This window comes from Hermetia illucens, chromosome 1 (assembly GCF_905115235.1).
Source record: "Hermetia illucens chromosome 1, iHerIll2.2.curated.20191125, whole genome shotgun sequence".
Lineage (NCBI taxonomy): Eukaryota > Metazoa > Arthropoda > Insecta > Diptera > Stratiomyidae > Hermetia > Hermetia illucens.
In genome coordinates this window covers 202,562,721-202,588,121 of record NC_051849.1, presented here as the reverse complement: position 1 = coordinate 202,588,121, position 25,401 = coordinate 202,562,721, and the positions used below count along the sequence as shown (strand labels likewise).

General features: G+C 47.7%; 2 protein-coding genes across 2 annotated transcripts; both read left to right on the top strand.

The window, feature by feature from the left end:
• Positions 1-1,316: 1,316 nt before the first annotated feature.
• Positions 1,317-6,019, top strand: LOC119661129. Its single transcript, XM_038070328.1, has 5 exons — positions 1,317-1,403; positions 1,465-1,612; positions 1,667-2,059; positions 2,118-2,597; positions 5,853-6,019. Exons 1-5 carry the CDS (start codon positions 1,355-1,357, stop codon positions 5,956-5,958), a joined length of 1,176 nt encoding a protein of 391 aa, XP_037926256.1. The 5' UTR covers positions 1,317-1,354; the 3' UTR covers positions 5,959-6,019.
• Positions 6,020-13,824: 7,805 nt separating this feature from the next.
• Positions 13,825-14,979, top strand: LOC119647203. Its single transcript, XM_038048027.1, has 4 exons — positions 13,825-13,887; positions 13,949-14,096; positions 14,161-14,556; positions 14,613-14,979. Exons 1-4 carry the CDS (start codon positions 13,839-13,841, stop codon positions 14,977-14,979), a joined length of 960 nt encoding a protein of 319 aa, XP_037903955.1. The 5' UTR covers positions 13,825-13,838.
• The last annotated feature ends 10,422 nt before the right edge of the window (positions 14,980-25,401 follow it).

Sequence of the window (25,401 nt, the reverse complement as noted above, 5' to 3'; positions counted from 1 at the left end):
CTAGCGGCGAGGTATATTATATCCCGTATTTAAGCGTGGTTCGCCAAGAGGCCACGTCGACGAAATTGCGGAATGTCTTCAATGCTTCCAGTCCGACATCAAATGGTGTGAGCCTTAACGAGATGATCCATCCCGGTCCAAAGTTGCAAAACCATATTTTCTACATTGTCACTAGAATACGCAGGTTTGCGTATGTATACTCTAGTGACATTACTAAGATATATCGGCAGATACTTTTGAGACCGGAGGATCAGATCAAGCTTAGGATTCTCTGGCGGGCGAAGCCTCAAGAACCGATAAGAGAGTTTTACTTGAAAACGGTGACCTACGGGTTACACTGTGCACCCTGGCAAGCAATTCGAACGCTTCACCAGGTGGCGGACGACAATGCTCCTGATGAGGAGGTCAACTGGATCATCAAGAACGCGTTCTATATGGATGATCTGTTGTACGGGGCGTCCAGTATAAAAGAAGCTCAAGAGGTCATCCGAAAAATCACAGAAACTCTAGGGAAAGGCAAACTTCCGCTAACGAAGTGGGCGACGAATTGCCTTTCCCTAGAGTTTCTGTGATTTTTCGGATGACCTCTTGAGCTTCTTTTATACTGGACGCCCCGTACAACAGATCATCCATATAGAACGCGTTCTTGATGATCCAGTTGACCTCCTCATCAGGAGCATTGTCGTCCGCCACCTGGTGAAGATTAAACTTTTCCATTCATTGCCGTTATAGGTGTTAAAGAAGGCTTTCTTATGATGCTTCAGGGTTCAATCTTTTTAATTGTAGATAGAGTTTCTAGGCCAGGTTGCCATTCGATCCCGTAGCATCATACCAACTAGGTTATGATCCGAGTCTAGATATATTGCCCCGGCCCTCCTATATGTACCTACATTCATCAAAGCTGAGAGGTGATAGCAATCAATCAGCACGTGGTCAATTTGGGTGGAAGTGCTCCCATCTAGAGAGGAACAAAGTGTTTTCCATGTAAGTATGTCGGCCCTACCCAACCCTCAACCTAGAGTTGGTGTCCTGTGCAGCTTTTCGTTAGGGAAGAGCTCTCAGCAATCACCAAGGGGAGGTGAAGATCGGACTTGGTAGTAGAGTTGCGACCCTGGGACCTATACTAACCTTTGACGGAGACATTTTAATTAGTTTTACAAAAAATGCAATAATATCATAATACGCCGTATCTGAATGGCTCCGTGTCATGTTACTAAAATAAGATTTAAGTCTAAGGTTAGTCGGCGTTATCAATTCGTATACTTTTGCGAAAAAAAAAATGAAAATTGAAATAGATGCTGGAATCGGCACCGCGAAGTCAGTCAGTTTGAAAGCGTTATCAGAAGCAGTAACCATGTTCTGGGTGTTAGCAGTTTTACTGTTTGTTACAGGCGGATTAGCAAGTATTCTTGTAATTTTCTAATTTTCATTCAGAAGTAATCCTTGCTCCCTTTTCCCATTCAGGTAGGTGCACCTTATTCTATGAGCCATCTTACCCTCTCATTTTTTTGCAAAAGTTTGGCTCCAACAATACGTTCATCAGCACAGAAGGTGTTCAACTACATTTCGATGATGGACTACCAGTGACTGCTTATTGCCCGACCAATTTCAAGTTAGTCCTTTATTTATGGGTTTCCCCGTACGTACCATATTGATATATTTTTAGAAATTTAGAAATTAAAGGTCCTCGCACCTATGAAGATGATTACAAACTGAGATTTTTGAAGCAGATTACATTTTCATGCGAGGATTCGCATGTGATGCTTGACAAGTCAGAACTTCAAAATGATGGAAATCTTAGTTGTCCTGAAACATCTCAATATTACGAAAGATATGTACCCGCATGCAAATACGAGGGTCTTGCCTTTGGATTCTTCATAGGGGAACAGGCCGTAGTTTTTGCTGAAGTCTGCTACAACCTGGAATTCCTGCAGCCCAGTTTCCTGCATTACGTAGCTGGCGATCGCAGCACTATCCTTGAGAATCAGCCAACCCAAAATGTTGCTAATGTGACTTTTGACTTTGGAATTTTCATTGACGACAGTAACCTGGAAGATGAGTAAGTAAAATTCATTTTTCATTCGGAATTATCCTTTGAAATTTTGTGTTTCTTACAGGAAGCGATATTTATCAGCCGAATTGAAGTACTCAATTCCTGAATTCGCAGCCGCGGTAAAATATGAATTGGATGAATTTATTCCTTTAAAAAAATCCTTAGGCATTCTTGGATACTACACCAATGACTTTCGTAGCGTAAATGTGATCCCTTGGTGGAAACCCTTGAAATTTGGTAACTGGAAGTCCGTAGAAGAAGCCATCGAAGCGATATCAAGAGATGAGACCTACGACATTTTTGCTGGCACGTCAGGTGTTGTGAACTACCCTACCATTGATGGGGTCGCGTCTACCGGTGTACTTTCATTTCCAGCAGTTGCACATGATCGAAATTTACCAAAATATGTGTGGAATTACATTAGGAAAAGGAACCACCCGGACGAGGGTGTTGTTGTCATTGGTGTTAATACTCCATTCGTTGCTAGCTCGAAAGGTGACTACATCATTTGCGAGGATATCTGTGACAGCATTTCGTGGCTTAGTTCCATAAAAGTCTTCTTTTTCTTCAGCCTTTGTCCCGTTCACAAGCGGGGTTGGCTCGTCGTGATCGGCTTCGCCATTTGGCTCTATCGAATGCCTGATCTGGGTGCAATCTCGAGGCTTTCAAATCCCCATCCAGCGTATCAAGCCACCGTTGCTTAGGTCTGCCTTTTGGTTGTTTACCATCGACTTCGATGTTCAGACCAATCTTTGCAAGTGAATTCTCGTTTGCACGAATTGCGTGACCATACCATCGAAGACACCTCTCTCGCAACTTTTCCACGATCGGTGCAACCCCATAACGATCGCGGATATCCTCATTTCGGATGTGATCTAAACGTGTGACGCCACTAGTCCAACGTAGCATCTTCGTCTCCATTACCACGAGACGCCGTTCATTGTCTTTTATGGTCGGCCAACACTCAGAACCATAGAGAGCGACTGGACGGACGACATTGCGGTAAATTTTAGATTTGAGACGTTCGTTGATACGTCGATCACAAAGGACACCAGTTGTGGAACGCCACTTCATCCAGGTTGCGTTAATGCGTGAAGCAATTTCATAACGCAGCTCTCCATTGGCTGATAGCGTTGACCCGAGGTATTTAAATCGCTCAGTTCTGGGCAGATCACTGCCGCCCACAGTGATTGTGCCTGTTTCATGGGGATCGGTCGTCAAAAATTCAGTTTTGTTTAAATTCAATCTGAGACCGTGTTGCATGAGGCGATCATTCCATTTTTGAACAAGTTGTTCCAGATCATTTTTGCTATCAGATGCTAGGAAAACATCATCTGCATAAAGCAGTGTGTAGGGCGCTGGACGTTGGATATCCCGTGTGACCGTGTCCATAACAAGGACAAAGAGGAGTGGTGAGAGGGCACTTCCTTGATGAACTCCAACAGAGACACGAAGCGGTTTTGATACACCCGCCATACTTCGAACTTTACTTTTCGGATCGTGGTAGAGCAATTGAACCCAGCGCACGAGTTCTTCTGGCACGAAGTGTTGTCGTAAAGCATACCAGATGAGTTCGTGTGGTACACGGTCAAACGCTTTCTCTAGATCCAGAAAGGCAATGTAAAGAGGGCGATGCTTCTCACGGTGTTTCTCCATGAGTAACTGCGCAGCGTGTATTGCGTCAGTAGTTCCGCAGTTCTTGACAAATCCGGCTTGATTCACGGTTATTTCAACGATTTCGCGAATACGGTTGTCAAGAATGCGTTCAAAAATCTTCATGGTATGAGAAAGTAACCGGACCGGACGGTAATTTGAACATTCTGCTGGGCTACCTTTCTTTTTCCATATTGGAACAGTGGTACTTTCTTGCCAGTCAGATGTTGTTCTTCCTTCCTGAATAACCTGGTTAAAGAATTCACTGAGCCACAGTGTTGAGTCCCAGCTCTTCGCTTTCCAGAGCTCAGAAGCGATGTCGTCAGGTCCTGTTGCTTTCCCCGATTTCATTTGTTTTATTGCCTCCGCGACTTCAGTTGCGCTGACTGGTGGAACTGCTCCAAATGTCGGCAATGATTGTGGAAGTGGAGGATGAGCAAATTCTTCAGTTGAAATCTGCTCGAAGTATTCTCGCCATCTATCCGTTGCGGCTCGACGGTTGGTAAGCAAAGTACCGTTCTTGTCATTAACACAACAGAAGTGTTCGATATCCTGTGTGCGTTCATCACGGCTTTTAGCAAGTCGATACAGATCTCTCTCGCCATCCCGAGTGTCCAGTTTATCGTAAAGATTTTTGAAATGGTTCGCTCGGGTGACAGCGACCGCTTTCTTTGCTTCCTGGTTGGCATTCTTATAAATTTGCCAATTAGCAGGCGTTTTATCGTCGAGAAATTTGTGGTAGATGTGTTTCTTTTCACGGACCTTTATTTCAACATCATCATTCCAAAGCCAAGTATCTCGGTTGATGTACCGCTTACCCGGCTTGGTGACCCCGAGGGTTGCAGAGGCCGCTTTGTGGATCGTGTCTTTCATTTGGTTCCATGATTCTTCCACATTCGTAATGGTTGGCAATCGTATGAGTGAGACCGTTTCTTCATTCTTCTCACCAAATCGCCACCATTTAATGCGCGGCGGGCCAGTGCGTTCCTCACGCCGTTTTATCGGTGGCTTAATTCGCAGGACAGCAATCAACGGCCGATGCTGAGGTGCGATGGTCTCATAGGGAACGACTTTGCAATCAGTGACAGTGGTAAAATGTTGACGTCTTATGAGAATATAGTCGATTTGCGTTTTATTGTTCCCACTATAAAATGTGGGAAGATGAGACAATCGTTTGATGAACCATGTATTCATAAGTACAAGGTCATGGGTGTCCGCAAAATCGATTATACGCTCGCCACCTTCATTGCGCGCTCCGAACCCCTTTCCCCCATGGCACCTGTTACCGTCTGCCTTTTCACCCACATGACCATTAAGGTCGCCGGCAATGATTATGTAATCGTCAGCAGGCACGTGACAAGTCTTTTCATCGAGAAGTTGCCAGAAGGCATCTTTCTCGGCATCAGGTCGACCTGTCTGTGGTGCATACGCGGTGAAGAAGTGAATAGTGCGATCAGCTGATATAATGGTGAGCTTCATCAGCCGATCATCAAATCGTTCGACTTCTTTAATGGCATCACGGAAACCCTCTGAGATGGCAATGCCAACACCATATTGAGTGTGTGGGTTACCAAAATAGAGAAGTTTGTAGCCATTTTTACCGCGTTCGCGTTCAATGTCGCAGCTTTTGGAACCAGACCATCGGGTTTCTTGCAGAGCGCAGATGTCAATGCCCCTTGTCTTGCGAGTTCCTCGGTCTTTCCAGTTAGGGTACCAACATTTAGCGTGCAGACACGTATTTGTTTTGTTCGTTGTGTGCGGACTAACTTGCTTACGTCCTGACGCCGTCCATGCGTCAAGAACCCTTGCCCATTTCTCGACAGGACCGGGGCCCGTCCTGCCGCGTCGACTGAGGTGGACGCCCTAGCATTTCTCCGAGGCCTGTGACTTAATCCGATCATCATGTTTGTAACGACATTCTATGCATTTTCTTGGTCGACCTGTCGCGGGGCCTGTCACCAAGAGAGATCAGGTAGGATTTAGCATAATAGAATAACTCCAACTATACTCTATTTATCTCTTTCCCTGATCTCAGCATTTTATTTTTGTTTTACTGAGGATAGTACAGAGTACGTTGCCTCAAACCCTCCTCTTTACCTGGGCTTGGGACCAGCATACTATGTTAATAGCATGGCGGAGTTCTTAGTTCCATAAAAGTGACTAGAAAAATGGCAGCACTTGGTCATACATTTTGTTGCAAGCCAGCAGAAGTAGAAGATAAATTGGATAACTTCCCAGTTTTTTTGAATTAAAAATGTAATGTAATAATTTTATGGCAAAAAAATGCTGCACTAACATGAATAAAATTGAACGCTAACAAAAATGAATGTAATTGGTTATTAAGGATTAAAGGGCTGCCTAGTCTGATTATGCTTCAGGTTAAAGTTGCATAATTCGGCAAGTCCTCACACTACCTCCTCGTGGTGGCCGCTGGAAACCGTCTTCGGGCGGGCCAAGAGTGTATAGGGCCCGGCTGGGAGTAGGCTCATCCAACTGACGACTGCTGGTCATGTGTTAGGGGCAAGTAGATCTGGCGGGGGATGGACCGAAGCAACAGCCCTAGGATCGTCCTCCCTGCACCGGAAAAGGCGCTAATAAGACCCCAAACCAAGGTGGAACAGCATACGCCGAGGACTGCGTGGCCAATGGCTAGCTTGGTCTTTAGCATGCAAACTCTGAACACCTTGGGCACCTTCAATTTCAAATAAGACCCTTACCCGGACTACTTGTGGAATCAAAACATGGGCTCAATTTTCAAAAAACAAAAGCAAAAAAACGACGATAAGAGAAGAGGGAGCGATGCCAGGCGCATCATCGGGGGACGAGCTGCTGGGTTCCAGCCAGCCAGAGCACCGCTGTGCTGAAACCAACTGCAAGGACCTCCCGGAGCGGCAGACGGACTAGTGGCTTCCAGTCTGAAATCCACTGCCGTCAAGCTGGGTGTAGCAAGTACCAGACATAGTACTTCTAACCCGAAACCCTCAGTGTCGGGGGATCCTTCGAAAGTGAAAACCGACAAGAACGTCGGTCGCCGGAAACCGGCTAAGAAGCGAAGGTCAACTGGTGTCCTCCTCAAGAGCCAGTACCAGAAGGCCATGCATATTCTCAGCAAGATTGCTAAGAATAATGGGGCCGGTACAGTCGACGAGCAGGATGAAAAAGACCTCGATAAATACCAGGCGATTGTAGAAGAATACAATAGAAAACGCCTGGCTGACGAGCAGAAGGCGAAGCCCATCGCTCTGAAACGCAATCGATCTCAAGACGAGGTCGAGCAAGATAAGAAGTAGAGCAGAATGGGCAAGAGCGTAGACGCTAAGAAACATCCTAAGGAAATTGGGCAGCAACCGTCAGCCGACGAGCTACGAACTGCAAAGCCCTTCAGCGACGTGGCCAGGAGCCACTTACGTGTGGCGCTGGCGGATAGTAATTTTGCTAGCGACGAACTAACACCGGAGGCGTGGACCAGTGTTGAAGCCAGCCTGCCGGGCATGGTCTATGAGCATCTCCTGGATACCGGAGGCAAACACCCGGGACTCATTCCCCATTTTGATTCCTCTGAGGTGGTCCGTGGGTTCCACCTAATAGCTTGCATGGACCAGTTCTCTAAGGATTTTTCTCGGTTCGTGTGTCGCTAAGATTAGCGACGCTTGGGGGGCGTAAAGCTCAAAGTCATCCCTTACGACGAGATTCCCAGGAGATCGGTCGCTCGTATTTGGTTGCCGAAGATCCGCATGGATAAGGACAATCTTGTCCAATTACTGCGCCTTCACAACCCCGGGATTCCCATTGACGTCTGGGTTGTTATCAAGAAGGAGGAACCTCAAACAAGCAGCCAGCGTTTACTAATCCGTATAAACGAGGACTGTCTGGAGGCACCGAAAAAGGCCGACTATAAAGTGTGGTTCGGAATCAGCAATGCAAAGGTAAAAGTGTTCCGCTCTGCAAAACCGGACGACGACCTAAACCCAATCGACGCCGCCAACGAGCTGTTAGAGGAGATGACAATCGACTGTCCGACGGAGACTGACACTGTCATGAGACAGTGCCTATGACACTGTCATGAGAGAATTCGGTATTCCGTGACCAATGTGGGAGGCCAGATAAAAGCAGTAGGATCACTCTGAAGACCACTCAACTTCAACAACCGTCTAAGACAAGAGGATGCCCTATCACGCGTCCTCTTTAACCTGGCCCTGGAAAAAGTAATCAGTAACGTTGCGGTAAATGCGAGGGATACGATCCTCTATAAATCCACCCACTTACTGGCCTACGCTGATGATGTCGACATCACGGGAAGAACCACCCGAGACGTATAAACTGCCTTCATCCAGATCGAGCAGGCGTCTCGAGGTGGCACCTCAATTAAGCCAAGACAAAATATATGTGGCATCGTCAGCACCAAAAACCAACCAATCAACAACATCAAACCGCACTGTTCAAACGGAAAGACTAAACACAGAAAACTACAATTTTGAGACCGTTGACAATTTCTCCTATCTAGGGTCGAAAATCACAATCGAACTATGACGGCGAAATCCGGGCACGGTTGATGGCTGCCAGCAGAGTCTACTTCAGCTTACAAAAATTGTTCCGCTCGAAACGTCTCACCATAGGGTCAAAGCTCTTACTGTACAAGACAATAATCCTGCCAGTCCTTATGTATTCTTCGGAGACCTGGGTTCTTGGCAAGAAAAATTGCGAACTTTTGGCCGTGTTCGAGTCAAAAATCCTCCGAAGAATGTTGGCGTGAATCCGATGTTTAAAATACGAGTTCGGTTCTCGCCGTCATTTCCAGAATCCGTTTCCCTCCGGCCTCTAACAAAGGCATGCCCCATTCAAGGGCCCTGGCATTAAAATCACGGTGTACCAGGATTCGTCCCTTCGTGCTCGAAGCGGCGTCCTCAAGAGTATCAAGCCGGCGCCGAAAGTCTGGCATCGTCTCGTTCGGCGTCAGGTAAAGGCTAAAAGACGTTATCCCTAAACACCGGATCCAGACAAATCCGTTTCCCCGGCCTTCGGCCAGAACACGAAGTCGAACGTCGTCCCGAACCCAGACGGCAGCGGTGGCCGATAAGTCGAGATGCCATGAGGACGGGTCCTTGTTTCGGTATTGCTCGCTAATTAGCACTAGATCAGCATTTACTTCCGCAGCAAACTGTGCTAGCAACTGATGAGCGGTTGCACTCCAGTGCATGTTAATTTGAAAAATGCGGATCATGCCGTTCGCACCCTAGCCCTTTCCAAGTTCGCCCTGAAGATTGGACACCGTCCCGAGCCCGTAGTGTGTGCGACGCCCTTGCCAGACGCGTCACAATCCCTGCAGAGAACGCAACTTTCGCTTTCATTGCAGGTTTCCGCTTGATGACCCACTTCACCGCTTCTCCGGCATGCTGTCCTCTTGTCCGGTCCCTTGCAAGCTGCTGACGTGTGTCTATAGTCCAGACACCTGTAGCACTTGGTGGACTACCCTGCATACTGCTTATTCAATTTTGATTCTCCCGCTACTGAGTTTTCTCGCATATTGCTCGGGGACTTCCCCCACGGTAAGTTTTTGGCCTCGAGCATTTACAGAGGTGATACCTACTCGGCCATTGGTTACCTCAGGACATTCACGCTTTATCGCCTCCTGCACTTAGACTTTTTCTGTGAGGCAATCAAGATCCCGGATTTCTAGAGAGCACATGGGCTCTAGACTGGAAACCTGATCGTTCTCCCAAAATAACCCCATGACCTTTTCGCAGAACGTGTTCTTGTTAGCCGTCTTTGGGCCCAGTTTGACGAGAACTCCACCACTCCTCGTTTTCCGTTTGGAAGACACCTCTGATCCGCTGTCTTCGGGTTTCATCCTTCCGTCGGGTTAATGAGCAGAACGGGCGGTCTAATCCTCCTTCGTTTCCTCGTCTTTTCTGCTTCTGGCTGTTGGTTGGCAGCCTCCTTGTCTTTGGACAGACGTGTTCCTGGCGGCGTAGTCAGTTGTTGGTTTTTTTCCTTCTTCGCCTTCTTTCTTTGGACCCTGGAAACTGCTTCGATAAAGTTTCCTTCAGGCACCTCGTCCGCTTTCTGCTTTTTCCCCAGTTTGCTTTGTAGTGGGCTATTTGCGGTCCGTTTGAAGCAACGTTCTCAGCGAGGAGTGTGACTATTTTTGCTCTCCAATCGCCTTGCGCTGTTTTCCACGTTCTCCTGTAGAAGAAGATGCGATCCAATAGTATCTCCAGTTCCATCAGTGCGTTTTTGACGCTGACGCTCCTCTGGAGGAACTTTGCTGACTGCATACACTGCACCACTGCTGCGCATTTTCTGATGAGCCTTTCCTCTTCGGCTCTAGCTAGAACAGTCGACTGCACTTCCACTCGGTTTGTGTCCGAATCCATCTGCTCAGGACTAGCAATTCTGACGGAGCTGACTACAAAGTATGGGAGTTGTCATCTTCGCAGGGTCAATCTCGCCACTTGATAAGGCTTCCTCTTTATTTGAGGGTCCTGATGTCACATCGGGTATGTCAGCCCTTACTGCCTCTTTTGCTGATCGCTGCGGTGAACGACGCGTTTTTGTGCCCAAACGCACTCAGCTCTTCCTCATTCCCTGCGCGACAGGAGAGTGGGGTCGGGATATCCGAGCATCGAACTCGAGAGCGGGATGATAGGTGCCAGGGACAACATATGTACGTACGGCTTGATCTTTAGAAAGACAACGCACAGGAAGGTTAGAAAGGACAAGTTCAAGAATGGGATCTAACTGGTTTCTAGAATGGTAAAACTGGACGACGGCAAAGGTGTACATGAAAGTGGATAGAGGAAGGGAAGGGCGGAAAGAGTTATTAACGAGGGAGGGAAGGCCAGAAGTAATGGGACAGGAAAACATGGGAAGATTAAAGCCGCCACAGAGGATGAAGGGAAGTGAGGGAAACAAAGCGATTAGGAGCTCTGATAATCTGTCGACGAAAGCCTCGAACAGAGAAAGCGAGCTGAGGCAAGGAAAATATACACACGATATTATAAAGGGACATACGTTTGGCGGAATGACTAGTATGGTGACAGAATCGGAGGTGGAGGAGGGGGAAGAAGGACTTAACAGCTATTAGGGCACCTCCACCGGCTGTCTTACCAAGCGCAGCGCAGTGTCTCTCACAACGAAAGACAGAGTAGCATTCGATGAACTCGGAATTTAAAATCCTGTCATCCAACCAGGTTTCAGGAATACAAATGACGTGATGTTGGGATACTAAGGCAAACAGTTTGAAATCCGACTGATTAGTCCTTAGACCAGTGTATAGTTTTCAGAATCATTTAAATTCGACGAGGCAGGCAAACAGGCCGGAAATTTCCACGAAGCTTAGTCCTCTGATAGGGCTTGATGAAGACCCCCTGTGGCCAAAAGGAAGAATTTGTATATCTTCGAAATGTAAAATTTACAAATTTGGCGCAGCGAGGTTAACAGCATTCGAAATTTATTTCGAATTTTGTTAACCGGAGAGCACTCAGGTTGGTACCATCGCAGATTCGGCGAAAAAGCTACCAGATGTACGATCCCGTGTAAATTTGCGCCTACCTCGAAAAACTAGGTCCGTGGGGGGTCCTGGCGACGGCCTTCTAGAACGCAGCGTCACGTCGCCTAACAATTTATCACCCTCTTAGCAGACACAGTTATCTCGTAGATACTGGTGCGGAGGTTTCGGTTCTTCCCGTACCCCGGCACCATCGACTCTTTCCTCAACCGTTGAATCTGGCGGCACCAAACTCCTCCCGAATTAACACCTACGGGTATAGGCAAGTGGACGTAAGTCTTGGCTTGCATAGGATGGCGATTCATCCTGGCGGAGTCAGCTTCCCGATACTAGGCGCAGACTTCTTGTGTCACTATGGGTTGCTGGTGGACTTGCAGAACAGGTCCCTTATAGACTCCACAACCACAACGACTTCTATTTCATATATTTGGATGATGTTTTGGTCCCTTATTCCTCAGAGTCTGAGCATTTAATCCATCTCGAGTGCATTTTTCAACGTCTGCTTCGGGCTGGTTTAGTCCTAAACGTTGAAAAATGCAAGTTCCTCCAGACACAGGTGAGATTCCTCGGCCACTTCATTACCCCTTACAGAATGCAGCCCGACCCGGACAAGGTGCAAGCAATTACAAGTTTTCCGCGTCCGAAAACTGTGAAGGATTTGCGGAGGTTCATGGGAATGTTAAACTTCTATCATCATTTCCTGCCCAAGGTTGCCCAACACCAGTTCGTTTTGAACGAGTACTTGTCTGGCCCCAAAACAAAGGAAACACGAGAGATTGTGTGGTCTGAAGAGGCTGTGCGCGCTTTTTATAAATCCCTCTTGGCATTTCCTCGACAAGATGCACCCGCGGACGTTTTTGTTAATGCCTCTGACATCGCAGTGAATCCTGCTCTTCACCAAAAGGAGAACCAAGTTTGGTAGCCATTGAGCTTCTTCTCCAGACAGTTAAACCCCGCTCAACGGAACTACAGCACCTACGATCGAGAGCTGCTCGCCACGTACTTGAGCATTAAATACTTCCGCTTTTCCCTAGAAGGCAGGCCGTTCACAGGGTTCACGGACTATAAGCTTCTCATGTATGCTTTGAAACAAAAGCCCGACAAAGCGTCCCCTTGTCAGCTTCGACACCTGAGCTTTATAAGCCAGTTCACGTCCGACATACAACATGTGTTCGGCAAGGACAACATAGTTGCTGACGCTTTGTCACGTGTCTTCGAGGTTAACATCCCCGCCTCAATCGACTTCTTGGCTATCGCCAAGGCGCAGGTAGATGACACAGTAGTTCAGAGCCTCAAATCCAAACCCAAATATAAATTTCGGGAGTTGCCCATCTTCGGCTCGAACCTCTCTCTCTCCTGCGAATACTCGGAAAAGGGACCCAGGCCATATATTCTGGCCAATTTTCGCAAGGAAGTGGCATCAGGACGTAAAATCGGTTAGTCACCGAGAAATACTTGTGGCCTCCATGAATAAGGACATCAACTTCTAGGCCAGAGAGTGCATGGTATGCCAAGGTCACCAGGTATGTAAGAAAAGAAGTGGGCTCATTTCCACGCACTACCAAGCGATTCCACAACATACACCTCGACATCGTAGGCCCTTTGCGAGACTCGCACGGTTACAAGTATTGCCTTACAATCATCGACAGATTTTCGCGGTGGCCTGAGGCAATACCTCTGAAGGACATTACGGCGCAATCTTGTGCCGAAATCCTCTGTCAAGAGTGGATCCCTCGATTCGGTGTCCCTGCAATGATTATGACTGACCAGGGAGTGCAATTTGAGTCCACCCTTTTCTCGGAGTTAGGCAAACTTCTGGGATTTAAACGCCATCGGACTACTGCATACCACCCGCAATCCAATGGGATGTTAGAGCGTTGGCATTGGACGCTGAAAGCTGCCATTATGGCACGCGATGATCTGTCCTGGACCCAAGCCTTGCCTCTCATCCTACTCGGCCTACGTACTACACGCCGAGAGGAATTTGCTGCCAGCCCCGCGGAGAGGGGAGAGGAGAACCCGAGGCCCTGGTCTTCGACAAGAGATCGGGTCTCACAGAGTAGGGGGGAGGGACAATCTCCGACGCATCAAGGCCACACCTCGCACCCAACACTAGTCCGCACCTGTCTGCGCGCCCAAGGAGTTGGACACGTGCACGCACATATTGGGGCAGGAGGGATGCTGTCCGGAAGCCGCTGCAGCCTCCATACGAAGAGCCGTACCGTGTTCTCGAGCGGGGACAGCATTTCTTCCAGCTCGAGATCGCGGGACATAAAAAGGCTGTCAATGAGTAAATGGTAATCATATTTAATGGAACTCAATCTAGTGTGTAATCCTAGGAATGTATTAGATTATACAGGGGAGAGGATTTAATCCGGTCTATTGTATCTTGTATCTAAGAGAAACGTTGCGGGATTAATTTTTTATTAATTTTACAAATAAATTGGAATAATAATTCGCCGTATCTGAATGGCCCCGTGTCATGTTACTAAAATAACATTTCAGTTTAAGGTTAATCGGCGTTATCAATTCCTATACTTTTGAAAAAGAAAAAAATTAATTTAAATAGATGCAATCGGAGCCGCGAAGTCAGTCAGTTTGGTAGCGTTATCAGAAGCAGTAACCATGTTCTGGGTGTTAGCAGTCTTACTGTTTGTTACAGGCGGATTAGCAAGTATTCTTGTAATTTTCTAATTTTCATTCAGAAGTAATCCTTGTTCCTTTTTCAAACGTAGACGTGTGCTTCCTGAACAATGATCGTTTTTTTCCTGCCATTTTTACCCAAGAATTTGGCTCCAAAAATATCATTATCAGCACAAGAGGGGGTGAAGTATCTTGGGATGATAGGACAACAGTGAATGGTTACTGCTGGGGTACTCTCAAGTTAGTCATTTATTTATATGTATCCATACATTTTTGGATATTTAGCAATTGAAAATTCCCACAGGTATGGATTTTACAACGGTACTGACCACGTTAGTAACAGTCTTGAAATGTTTCCTCTGGCGCACGTTGTCTTTTCCTGCATTGATTCTCGAGTGACGTTGGGTGCCGTAGAACTTGGGAGTGATCAATGGCTTGGTTGTTTTAGTGCATCCAAATATTTCGTAACTAGGGTGCCTGGATGCGAATTTCAAGACCTTGCCTATGGATTCCTCGTGGAACATCGACCTGTAGTTCTTGCGCTAGTTTGCTACAACGCGGAACTAGAGCGGCCCAGTTTCCTGCATTACGTAGCTGGTGCTCGTAGCACTATCCTTGAGTGGCAGCAATTCGATAATCTTGCGAATTTGCCGATTCCTTATTCTCAAGTTTTCATTAACGACATCAACCTGGATACTGAGTAAGTAATTATCATCTTTTGAAATTTTCTGTCTTTATTCACACATATTTTTACAGGCAGCGGTCTTTATCGGAAGCAATCCAAGATCTAATTCCTGAATACGAAACCGCGGGACAATATGAATTAGATGAATTTATTCCTTTGAAGCAGTCATTGGGCGTTTTTGGATCCTACGTTAATGACTTTCGCATCGTAAATGTGATCCCCTGGTGGACATCCTTGAAGCTTGGTAACTGGAGGTTAATAGAAAAAGCCATCGAAGCGATATCAAAAACTGAGCGGTACGAGATTTTTTCTGGTACCTCAGGTGTTGTGACCTTCCCTAGAAATGAAGGTAAAAATCACACGACTAACATTACACTCGATTTTGGAAAGGTTGGGCCTGTTGGTGCGGTGCGTGACACTGTCCCAGAACGTGAATAGAGGTTTCATCACACTGCGCACAAAACCTGCAGGCAGTGTCCGTAGATATCTCTAGCTTCCCTAGGTGACAGTTTAGCCAACAGTGACCAGCCAGAATACCCACTATGATTCAGAGGTTCTTTTTAGTGAGGTTTAAGCAATCCTTTTTGCGCTTGGGTTCGTATCCCCCAATAAGCATCCTGGACTGCTCCATTCCTGGTAGGCCTGCCCGGTATAGTTTCCTCAACCGTTCCTCTGCATTTCTTATTGTCATAGCCATGAAACCGTTTCCGATTGCACCGAAGGGTCCTGCTCCAGCTAGAAGCATCCCTGGTCCCTTCTTGGCTAGTTCGTCCGCTACCTGGTTGCCTTCCAACCCAACATGGCCTGAAACCCAGAGTATCCAGACCTTGTTGGACGAACCAAGTGTATTCAGTCTCTCAAGGCAATCCCATACCAGTTTAGAGTTCACCTGGTTGGACCTAAGTGCCTTGATCGCTGCTTGGCTGTCGGTGAGAATAGCAATATTGTGCCCCCTGTAGTTCCTTTGGAGGTAATAGGAGGCACATTTGTCTATGGCGTATATTTCCGCCTGGAATATGCTAGTGTACCTACCCATTGGCTCAAAGTACATTTTCCTTGGACCAATGACACTGGCACCCGCTCTCTCTGCTCTGAGGGATCCGTCAGTGTACCAAACAATCTGGTTTAAGCCGTACGTCCTAGCCACGCTCTCCCAGTTTGCCTTATTACCCCAACGTGTTTCAAACCACTTATCAAAGTGAAACCTCGTTGGCATGTTATCCCTTGGTATCAGTAACTCAGGATACCGCCTAGAAAGAATATCAATCTTCCTTCGGCTGCCCGTCTCACTGATACCCCCAACCATCCTGTATATTGCCCTCCATGCCTGAATCTGTATGTGCAGATGGAGTGGGATTAATCCGAGAAGGACCTCCAGAGATGCTGGTGGGCATGTCCTTTTAGCTGCTTCTTGTCACATATAATTTCATATTTGTTTATTGAAGAAATATGTTGTATTTAGCATAACCTTGAAATTACTTTTTACAATATATAAAACACGCAAACAGTCTGATTAAATTCAGTTACAAAAAGGCTATAACTGCGAATTGGTAGATGCTCTCTGCTGATTTGGGTGGCATCGTTTTTCTAATTCTTCAATTATTTAATACTGTGTCAAAATAGTTGGCAAAGACCTCCAATTTTTTTGTAATCGGCCGAATATGCCACAGAGAGCACCTATGGTGGCATTTTTCAATCGCATTATCGCTGCGCCACATCATTCCGCCCCCAGATGAAACCTAGGGTTCTCAGCGACTAAACCCGGAACTGCGTTTCCTAACTGGATAACTGTTAGACCTTTCATACGAATGCATTTAGTACACGCCCTTATCCATTTCTTAACTCTTTGTTGTAGGGAAGGTATGTAATAAATTTCTCGAAATATAGTCATGGTGACTCCATCTCACAATGATCATTGCCCTCATGAACCTGTCTAATGAGGAGATCCACCAAATGACATTTCACTAAAATGATGGGGTGCGGCTGCTCAAATGGTAATGGAGCATTGCCCAACTATCCTCCCATGCTGAGAAGACCGCTTCTTCCCTCCAAGAAGGGGTTGAGCGTACTTAGCCAATGATGCTTTTCCACGGGTAGCCCGTGCGCCAACCTCGCAATTTGCTTTCCAAATAGCTCCATTTGCTGCCATTTAGTCGCCGCGGCTTCCGCTTGCTGTAACTCCATGGCCGAAAGGAAGCCTGACTTCCTGTTCCACGCGACGGTGTTGAACAATCTACTCAACGACGAGAACCGGGAACTTAAATCAATAAAGCTCACCGACTCCCCATGATCTAAAGGACGCAACTTATTGTTGAATTTTTTCTCTATTCGGCGAAGCGAACCCGACGTTGATTTGGGGCGCAGACGGGCTTCAGCCTGGACAAGGAGATAGCCTTTCTGTGTCCCCCGATCTCGAGCTGGAAGAAATGTTTTCCCCGCTCGATAACACGGTACGGGCCTTTGTATAGAGGCTGCAGCGGCTTCCGGACAGCATCCGTCCTGGCCAAGACGTGCGTGCATGAGACCAGTTCCTTGGGAGATCAGTCAGGTGCGGATGTGTGTCGGGTGGGAGGTGTAGTTTTAAGGCGGTGGAGGTTATCTCTCACCAGACCCAGCAATCGAGAGTCAGTGAGACCCGATCTCTTGTCGAAGACCGGGTCACTTGGGAGCCTTGGGTTCTCCCCGTATATCAGCTCCGCGGGGTTGGCAGCAAATTCCTCTCGGCGGGTTATTCGGAGGCCAAGTAGGACAAGAAACAAGACTTGAGTTCAGGACGGATCGTCGCGGGCCATAATGGCGGCTTTCAGCGTCTGGTGCTAACGCTCTAGCATCCGATTGGATGGCGGGTGGTAAACAGTAGTCCGCTGGCGTTTAAATCCCAGGAGTTTGCCTAACTCCGAGAAAAGGGTGGACTCAAATTGCACTCCCTGGTCAGTCATAATCACTGCAGGGACACCGAAGCGAGGTATCCACTCTTGACAGAGGGCTTCGGCACAAGATTGCGCGTAATGTCTTTCAGAAGTATTGCTTCAGGCCACCGCGTAAACCTGTCGATGATTGTGGGGCAATATTTGAAACCGTGCGAGTCTCGCAAAGGGCCTGCGATGTCGAGGTGTATGGTGTGGAATCGCTTGGTGGTGCGTGGAAATGAGCTCACTTCTTTTCTTACATACCTGGTGACCTTACACTTCTGACTTGCGATGCACTCTCTGGCCCAGGAGTTGACGTCCTTATTCATTGAGAGCCACAAGTATTTGTTGGTGACTAACCGATTTGTCGTCCTGATGCCTGGATGCGCTAAGTCATGAACCGCGTGGAACACTTCCTTGCGTAAGGTGGCCGGAATGTATGGCCTGCGTTCCTTTTCCGAATATTCGCAGAAGAGAGAGAGGTTCGAGCCGAAGATGGGCAACTCCCGAAATTTATATTTGGGTTTGGATTTGAGGCTCTGAACTACTGTGTCATCTACCTGCGCCTTGGCGATAGCCAAGAAGTCGATTGAGGCGGGGATGTTAACCTCGAAAACACGTGACAAAGCGTCAGCAACTATGTTGTCCTTGCCGGACACGTGTTGTATGTCGGACGTGAACTGGCTTATAAAGCTCAGTTGTAGAAGCTGACGAGAGGACACTTTGTCGGAGTTTTGTTTTAAAGCATACGTGAGAGGCTTATAGTCCGTGAACACTGTGAATGGCCTGCCTTCTAGGGAGAAGCGGAAGTATTTAATGCTCAGCGGTTCTCGATCGTAGGTGCTGTAGTTCTGTTGAGCGCGGTCCAACTCTTTAGAGAAAAATATCAACGGCTGCCAGACTTGATTTACCTTTTGGTGAAGAGCAGCACCTACTGCGATGTAAGGGGCATCAGCAAAAACAGCGAGGGGTGCATCTTGTCGAGGAAATGCCAGGAGTGTTGCATCAGCGAATTAATGTCGGGATTTATCAAAAGCGCGGACAGCCTCTTCAGACCACACAATCTCTCTGTCTTTTGTTTTGGGGCCAGACAAGTACGCGTTCAAAACGAACTAGTGGCCGCAAACGACGATAGAAGTTTAGCATACCCAAAAACCTTCGCGACTTCTTCACAGTTTTCGGACGCAGGAAGCTTAAAACCACTTGCACCTTGTCCGGGTAGGGCTGTATTCCGTCAGGGGAAATGAAGTGGCCGAGGAATCTCACATGTGTTTTATCAACGCTTACCACTAAACCTCAAGGAGACGTTGAAAAATGCAGTCGCGATGGACTAAATGCTCAGACTCTGAGGAAGAAGCGACGAGAACATCATCCAAATATACGAAACAGAAGTCGAGGTTTCACAGAACCTAGTGAATGAACCTTTGAAGGGTTTGCGCCGCATTGCACAACCCGAAAACCATCCGCGTGAACTCGAAGAGTCCAAGGGGTGTGCATATTGCCGTCTTTGGAGTGTTTTCTGAAGCTACAGGGATGGTCATAGGCCTTGATTAAATCCAAGGTCGAAAAGATGCGGCAGTTTGGAAGATGATGCGCAAAGTCGCGGATGAGTGGAATGGGATATCGGTCAGGAACAGTCGGTGGGTGGTGAAGACCAACAGTTGTCCGAAGGTCTGCAGATACCCTGTTGGATAAGTTGCTTGAATTCTGTCCGTGTAGTAGCCAGCTTCTGGAGTGGTAGAGGACGCACCTTCGACAAGATAGGGGAACCAGTGGTGTTAATGTGGTGTTGCACATTGTGCTTCACTGGTTTTGAGAGACTACATTCTGTAGTGTTCTGGTTGAACTTTCGGATGAGTGCCTGAACACGAGAGTCGGTAATGTCCTCTAAAAGTTCGGAAAAATTGCTATTTGGGTGAGATGCAATTTGGCCCGACGAATTAAGACTGGCCGTGATATCTATAAGTGGCTTGTTCTGCAAGTCGACCAGCAACCCATAGTGACACAAGAAGTCTGCGCCTAAAATGGGGAAGCTGACATCCGCCAGGATGAATCGCCACGGAAACGTCCTACGCAAGCGAAGACTCACGTCCACTTGCCTATACCCGTAGGTGTTAATTCGGGAGGAATTTGCTGCCGCCAGTTTCAATGGTTGAGGAAATGGTCGATGGTACCGTGGTACGGGAAGAACCGAAACCTCTGCACCAGTATCTACGAGGTAATTGCGCCTGCTTTGGGGATCGAAAATCATTAGGCGACGTGGCGCTGCGTTCTGGGTGGCCGTTGCCAGGACCCCCCAGATCTAGTTTTTTGTGGTAGGCGCGAATTTACACAGGAGCGTACATCTAGTAGCTTTATCGCCAAATCTACGATGATACCAACAAACGCCTCGGTCCCTAGGTTCTCCTAATGACCTGCTACCCGATCGGCCTTTTCGAGCAGCAGCTCGCTCCCAGCCACCCGAACGCTGAGCATCCAGGGTCGCCCTCATTTCAGCATACTGGCCACTAACGCAGCCATCTCGCGCTTCAGTTCGCCAACTTCGTCAAAAGGCTGCTGAACGGCCGTCATGGTAGCACACGCGTGCACCTCATGCACATTATCGGCCGAAGCTGCCAGCGCCTCCCAAGAACCGGAGACGCATGCGAGGACCACCTGGGTGCCCTCCGGAAGTCAACGCAGCCAGAGCGATTTCAGCAAGTCATCGTCGATCTTGCTCCCACACAATTGCCTCATTTCGCGAAGCAATTGGCTGGGAGTTCGATCGCCCAACGTCAAACCTGCCAGCAAGTGATCCAGCTTAGCTGACTCAATTACCATCAAGCGCTTGATCAATTCGGTCTTTAGAGTGTAAAAGGCCGACTTTACTATGTCGGCCACCAGTAGGATGGACTCCTCATCTAGACCTACGATAGCTTAGTTAAATTTGGTCGCGTCCGCCGTTATTCCAGACATCTGAACTGCGCTTCCAGATGGACGAACCATAGCTCCTGATTCCGTTGTCAAAATGGAGGGACGCGCACAGCGAGGGCGGTCACCTTTTATGTTTCGTTAATACTGACTGCATTTGGTGGTTCGACGGTCTAATGCAATCCAACTGTTTCAAAGTTGCACTGAACCGTTAAGTAACTTAATAACGTTGTGCTGCCAGACTTCGTGGTGGGTGTTGGCATCGCAGCCGAGGAAAAGTGGTAATGCCCTTTTCTCACAGTACTTCACCAGTTTAGCGACTGGTTCTGGTGGAGCCCGGATTTCGTCTCCTGGGAAGTATCCCGCTGCCACGACTGGCTCTCAAATGCCCCTCCCCTCTTCCAATGAGACTTGGATAGCCACAAGGTTCCCGATCAGGAACTCTGAAAGACCTTTAAGAATTATACAAGCTCTTGGTCAAGAGGAGTCCTCCTTCCTTCCCGGTACATCCAGGACTGCTGGGCCAGCACTATTCAAATGTTCTCCTAGGAACTTGCCCTTGCAATTACCGCAGATGCAGCTTTTGCATGGTGGAGATTTATCAGAGCCGTTTGCTCCGTTATTGTTTGGAGCTCTTCTCTACTGTCGGAATATCGGCCTTCTCCTGCGACATGGCGCTTTCCTGCACGTCGCTGTTCGCCCTAGAATTCCTAGGTCCAGGTCGTCCAGCTTCTACTCTTCACTGGGCAGCAGGTCTACTTCCCTGGTTGATCCAGTCTCTCCGTCCATAGGGCTTTCAAGACTTCTTCAGGGACATTGGTATGCTTTCCACCAAGTGTCTCCTCGAAGGTGTCTTTCTTCGGCTTCTCCCTGTGCACGTGCACGGGTATGTAGTCAAATCAATAGTTGATATGGTAACTCCGACGTTTGATTGCATCCAGAGATCGGTCATCTACCCCGATCGGGAAGAGCCTATCCATTCCCTACACCTTGCTTCTAAAGACTCTCCATAATCGCGTATGGAGATCCTCATTCTGAGCGATTAGGAGGTCCATGAGATCTTCCGTCTCTATTGCTGCGGCTTTTTGGAGAAAAACTGTCACCATGTGTGCTCCTGGTATATCATCCCCAACACATGTTGACAGTTCTGCTCCTTCCCAGCCTGACAATTTAGGAACTATGGTCCTAATACACTCTGCAGTATACCCAGTCTAATGCCCCTGACCGCAATAGCACAGCTAATGGCGAGCTTCCTGAGTACTGCCTTCACCTATCCTGCCTTTTTTTGGGAGCATTCCCCTCATGCGGGCTAATCTCTGCTGCTTCCCACTGGTCGAACGATTTGATGACGGATGACGCTCACCATTGTATCACTAATGTGGATGAATTCCTTTCCCCCATTGCACCTGCTGCCAACTGCTGTGTTGACAACAGAAACACTCTACGGGTCATTTGGGAAGAGTGTGCGGAGTTTAGATCAGCTCTGTTCATTGAGGTTTTGATTGTGTGAACCGAGAGTGTGCCTCGCGCGCACAATGCGCGATGCTTACATCTTCGCTGCACCTTTTCATCAATTTCGAAAACAGTTTGAATAGGGAGAGATACACTCGTGCGTGCTCTATGTACGAGGAGCAGTCCGGAGAAACTAATAGACATTATTAGAGTAACATACGATGGCGCTAAATGTCACATGCTGCACCTAGGTGAAATGTCACAGGAATTCGTGGTCTAAAGGGGGGTCCGCCAGGTTTGCATTTTGTCACCGATATTGTTTTTCCGGGCTGTTGATGACGTTCTTTAGGCTGTCTTGTCCGAAGGACCTCCTCCACGCCCTTCCTTTTAATGGTAGGTATCAGTGGTCTCTATGGGGAGCTCAATTAGCGTTGTGGTGCCGTTTTAATGTCACAAACTCATAAGGCCATGACTGCTGTGACAGGAGGGGGAGTCCAGCCGACCTAGATTTTCGGAGGCAGCCGTAACATTCACAAACAAAAGCTCCTCTGCCAGCATGCAGCCAGAGATCTCTCTAAGGACTTCAAAGGATGGTTAACCTAGTGTCAGTAACTCGGTTCTAGCTGGAGCAAAGAAAATGCCTGAGGGGTTCCCCTCTTCTCTGCGAGTCTGGCGACGTGGTCCCCTATAGGTTAGTACCCCTTTTATACATTTGCACGCATATGGCACAAGAGCTCTTGAAATCGGCCTTTGATCGACTTGGCATAAGTGATGAGCATTCTCCAGTTGAGGTCCGCGGCCATCAAGTACTGCGGTAGATTGCATCCTTGATAGCCACCAGCGGGACACAAATCCACCTTACCAGTAGGTTAACGAGCTCATTCTCCTCTTTGTTCCTATGACCGGGAACTCAGAGGTGACTTTAAGCGTGCCGCTCAGACCGTTCAGCGCGTTTATCCACTGCTCCACCAGCCAAGGGGATGTCGGCGCTGAGTACAAGGCCTCAATTGCCGCTTGGTTGTCGGTCAGAATAGCTATGTTACGCTTCAGGCTTGGGTCATGCCTCAGCCATCGATGGCTTTCCAGTATCGCCAGTGATTTTCCTTGGAATACACTGGCGAAAGCTGGGAGACCGAACGACTCGGATACATTGAGCGTATCCGAGAAAACTCACACACCGACGCTAGAGACCATGATCCATCGGTGAATAATACTGTGTCATAGCCTTTCAACACGCTACCGGCCTTCCACTCTACGTTGGTTGAAAAGCCCATAGGAACGTTTCCCGTGAAGTTCAGTTTTCGTGTAGAATAGCCCGTGGGGAATGATCAGATTTCCCGGGGTACTTCACCTAGGATGTCACTACGACCGTAGGGCTTCGCTGTCCAACAAGCGGACTCATGTAGTCTGACGGCACTGCACGCTACAGCGTATTTAATGTGGAGGTCTAAGGGAGAAGATGCAGGAGTGCATTGAGAGCATCTGCTGGCTAGGACTGCAGAGCTCCAATGGCAACTGCACACGCGGTTCTTTGAATCCAGTTAAGCTTCCTTCCATTGTATTTTTGTTCAAAGTCTGGCATCATACAATAGAGCAGCATGTTAGGACGGGACGCACTACAGCTATGTAAATCCAGAGAACTATCCTCGCCCAGAGACCCCATTTCTTTGAAAGGTTCTCTTGCGGGGATAGAAGGGTATAGGCCTTTTTAATCAGCAGTTCTATGTTCAATCTCAAATTTAATTTCGAATCCAGGATTACACCCAGATACTTTACATTGGAGGGAGTTACAGTGCAGGGAGTTAAAATAAGACGTTCTCTCCATAATCGTCGTTATGTTGATGTCTAGGTATCGCTTCAGGGTCTTCAACATGAAAGATGTGAGACTGATTGGTCGAAAGTTCTTCGCGAACTCATGGTCGGCGCATGCCCACTTTCGATATGAAAACCACTCGCGCACATCTCCACTCTGTGGTACGTATTTCAAAGATATACAGTTTGATAGCGACGCACGATTGGGACTCTGAGTCATAGTTCCTCTCGCTGGCGGGGAAATACGTTTGAACCAGCAGTTCCAGGAATTCACCAGAAGATTCCGTCCAGGAGCTTTCCGACTGTTTAAGAAAGAATGGGGTCCTATGTTCTATCGCCAGTTCGTCTGTTGTGCCAATGTTACCAATTTGAGGATTACCAGGTGAGGTTGATAACAGAAGTCGATTCAGCTTCTCATTTTGGTGCTCACAAGCAGAGAGCATTGAATATTCTATCTCTTCTATCGAGTGACTGCAGCTAACTTTTAGGGAGTCGATAACTTCGGTAGAAGAGAAAGGTAATTAAAAGTTATAATGGCAGACAAGAGAGCCACAGCACTCCCCGATTGAGTGCAAGGAATTACGATTATTCGGCTGCCGTGCGTGATGCCAGCTGAGGGTTGAATTAACTACTGCTAGGCTGTGGATGGTTGAACGGGAGTTTTCAAGATGTCTCTCTCGGGAGCGTGTATCGTCACCACGGTTTCCTGATGTTGGTTCGAGATCGGCTTTCCAGCGATGCGTATCTGCCACCTAATCAAAAACTATGTCGCGGACTTGGCTGCCACACCGCGGTGATAGCACTTCTATGATTTGGAAATATTGCTGTTGTCGGTCTGTTATTTTACACCTTACTTCGGTAGAAAAGGAAGGTAAATAAAAGTTTCAATTCCAGGCGAGAGGCTGGAAGTAATTTGCACCGCCATACCAATTTAAGCACCGTAGTGTTTTCTCCTGATTCCTGAACAAACTTCCTTCAGAAAGCTCTGAAAGAGTTGGAGAACTGTTTCTCCACCTTAAGAATCTCATTGTTGGTTAGTTGGGTGGTATCAAGGACCCCTCCCAACTGTCATAGTTCTCCGACCTAGGAAAGTAGAAAGTTAACGTACTGCCCCTGTCACGCACCGATTGATTTTTGTTAATAATAAAATCAAGAATGACTATGGCTGTTACTCGCTATACCCAGCTCGACAGCAATGAGTTCCAAAATGGAAACCACTAGTGCGTCTGCCATCACATTCCGAGAGGGCCTTACGGTTGGTTTTAGCAGAGCAGCTAGGACTAACTGTATTGCCTTCGCCGGCTAATGTCTCTTGGGTGGATACGAGCAGCTCGTCCTCGGATGATGCAGTTTATATCACCCCCTTTTCTTCTATTGTCAGTTTTTTCCTTTTTTTTATTTGAGTCCATGTCTTGCTCTCACGATTATTCCGCGAAAAATGTCCACCCCGGCTAGCCCGCACACTAAGATAAGGGTCGTTTTTGGATCTAAAAGTGGCCAGGATATTCATAGTCCGGATACTGAAGGCCAAGCTCCCCTTTGTGGTCAAAATTTCTGGCGAATGCTGTTCCATCTTGGTTTGGAGTCCAGTTAACACACTCTCTAATTCAGGAAGGACGATCCCAGGGCTGTTCCTTTGACTCATCCCCCCATCAAATCCATTTTCCCCCAAATCGTGATCACGCAAACAGACCCTCGTCCGTTGGATAAGACTTCTCCCAACCCGGCCCTACACACTCTTGGCCCGTCGAATGGTATTGAAATAAAAACAATATCC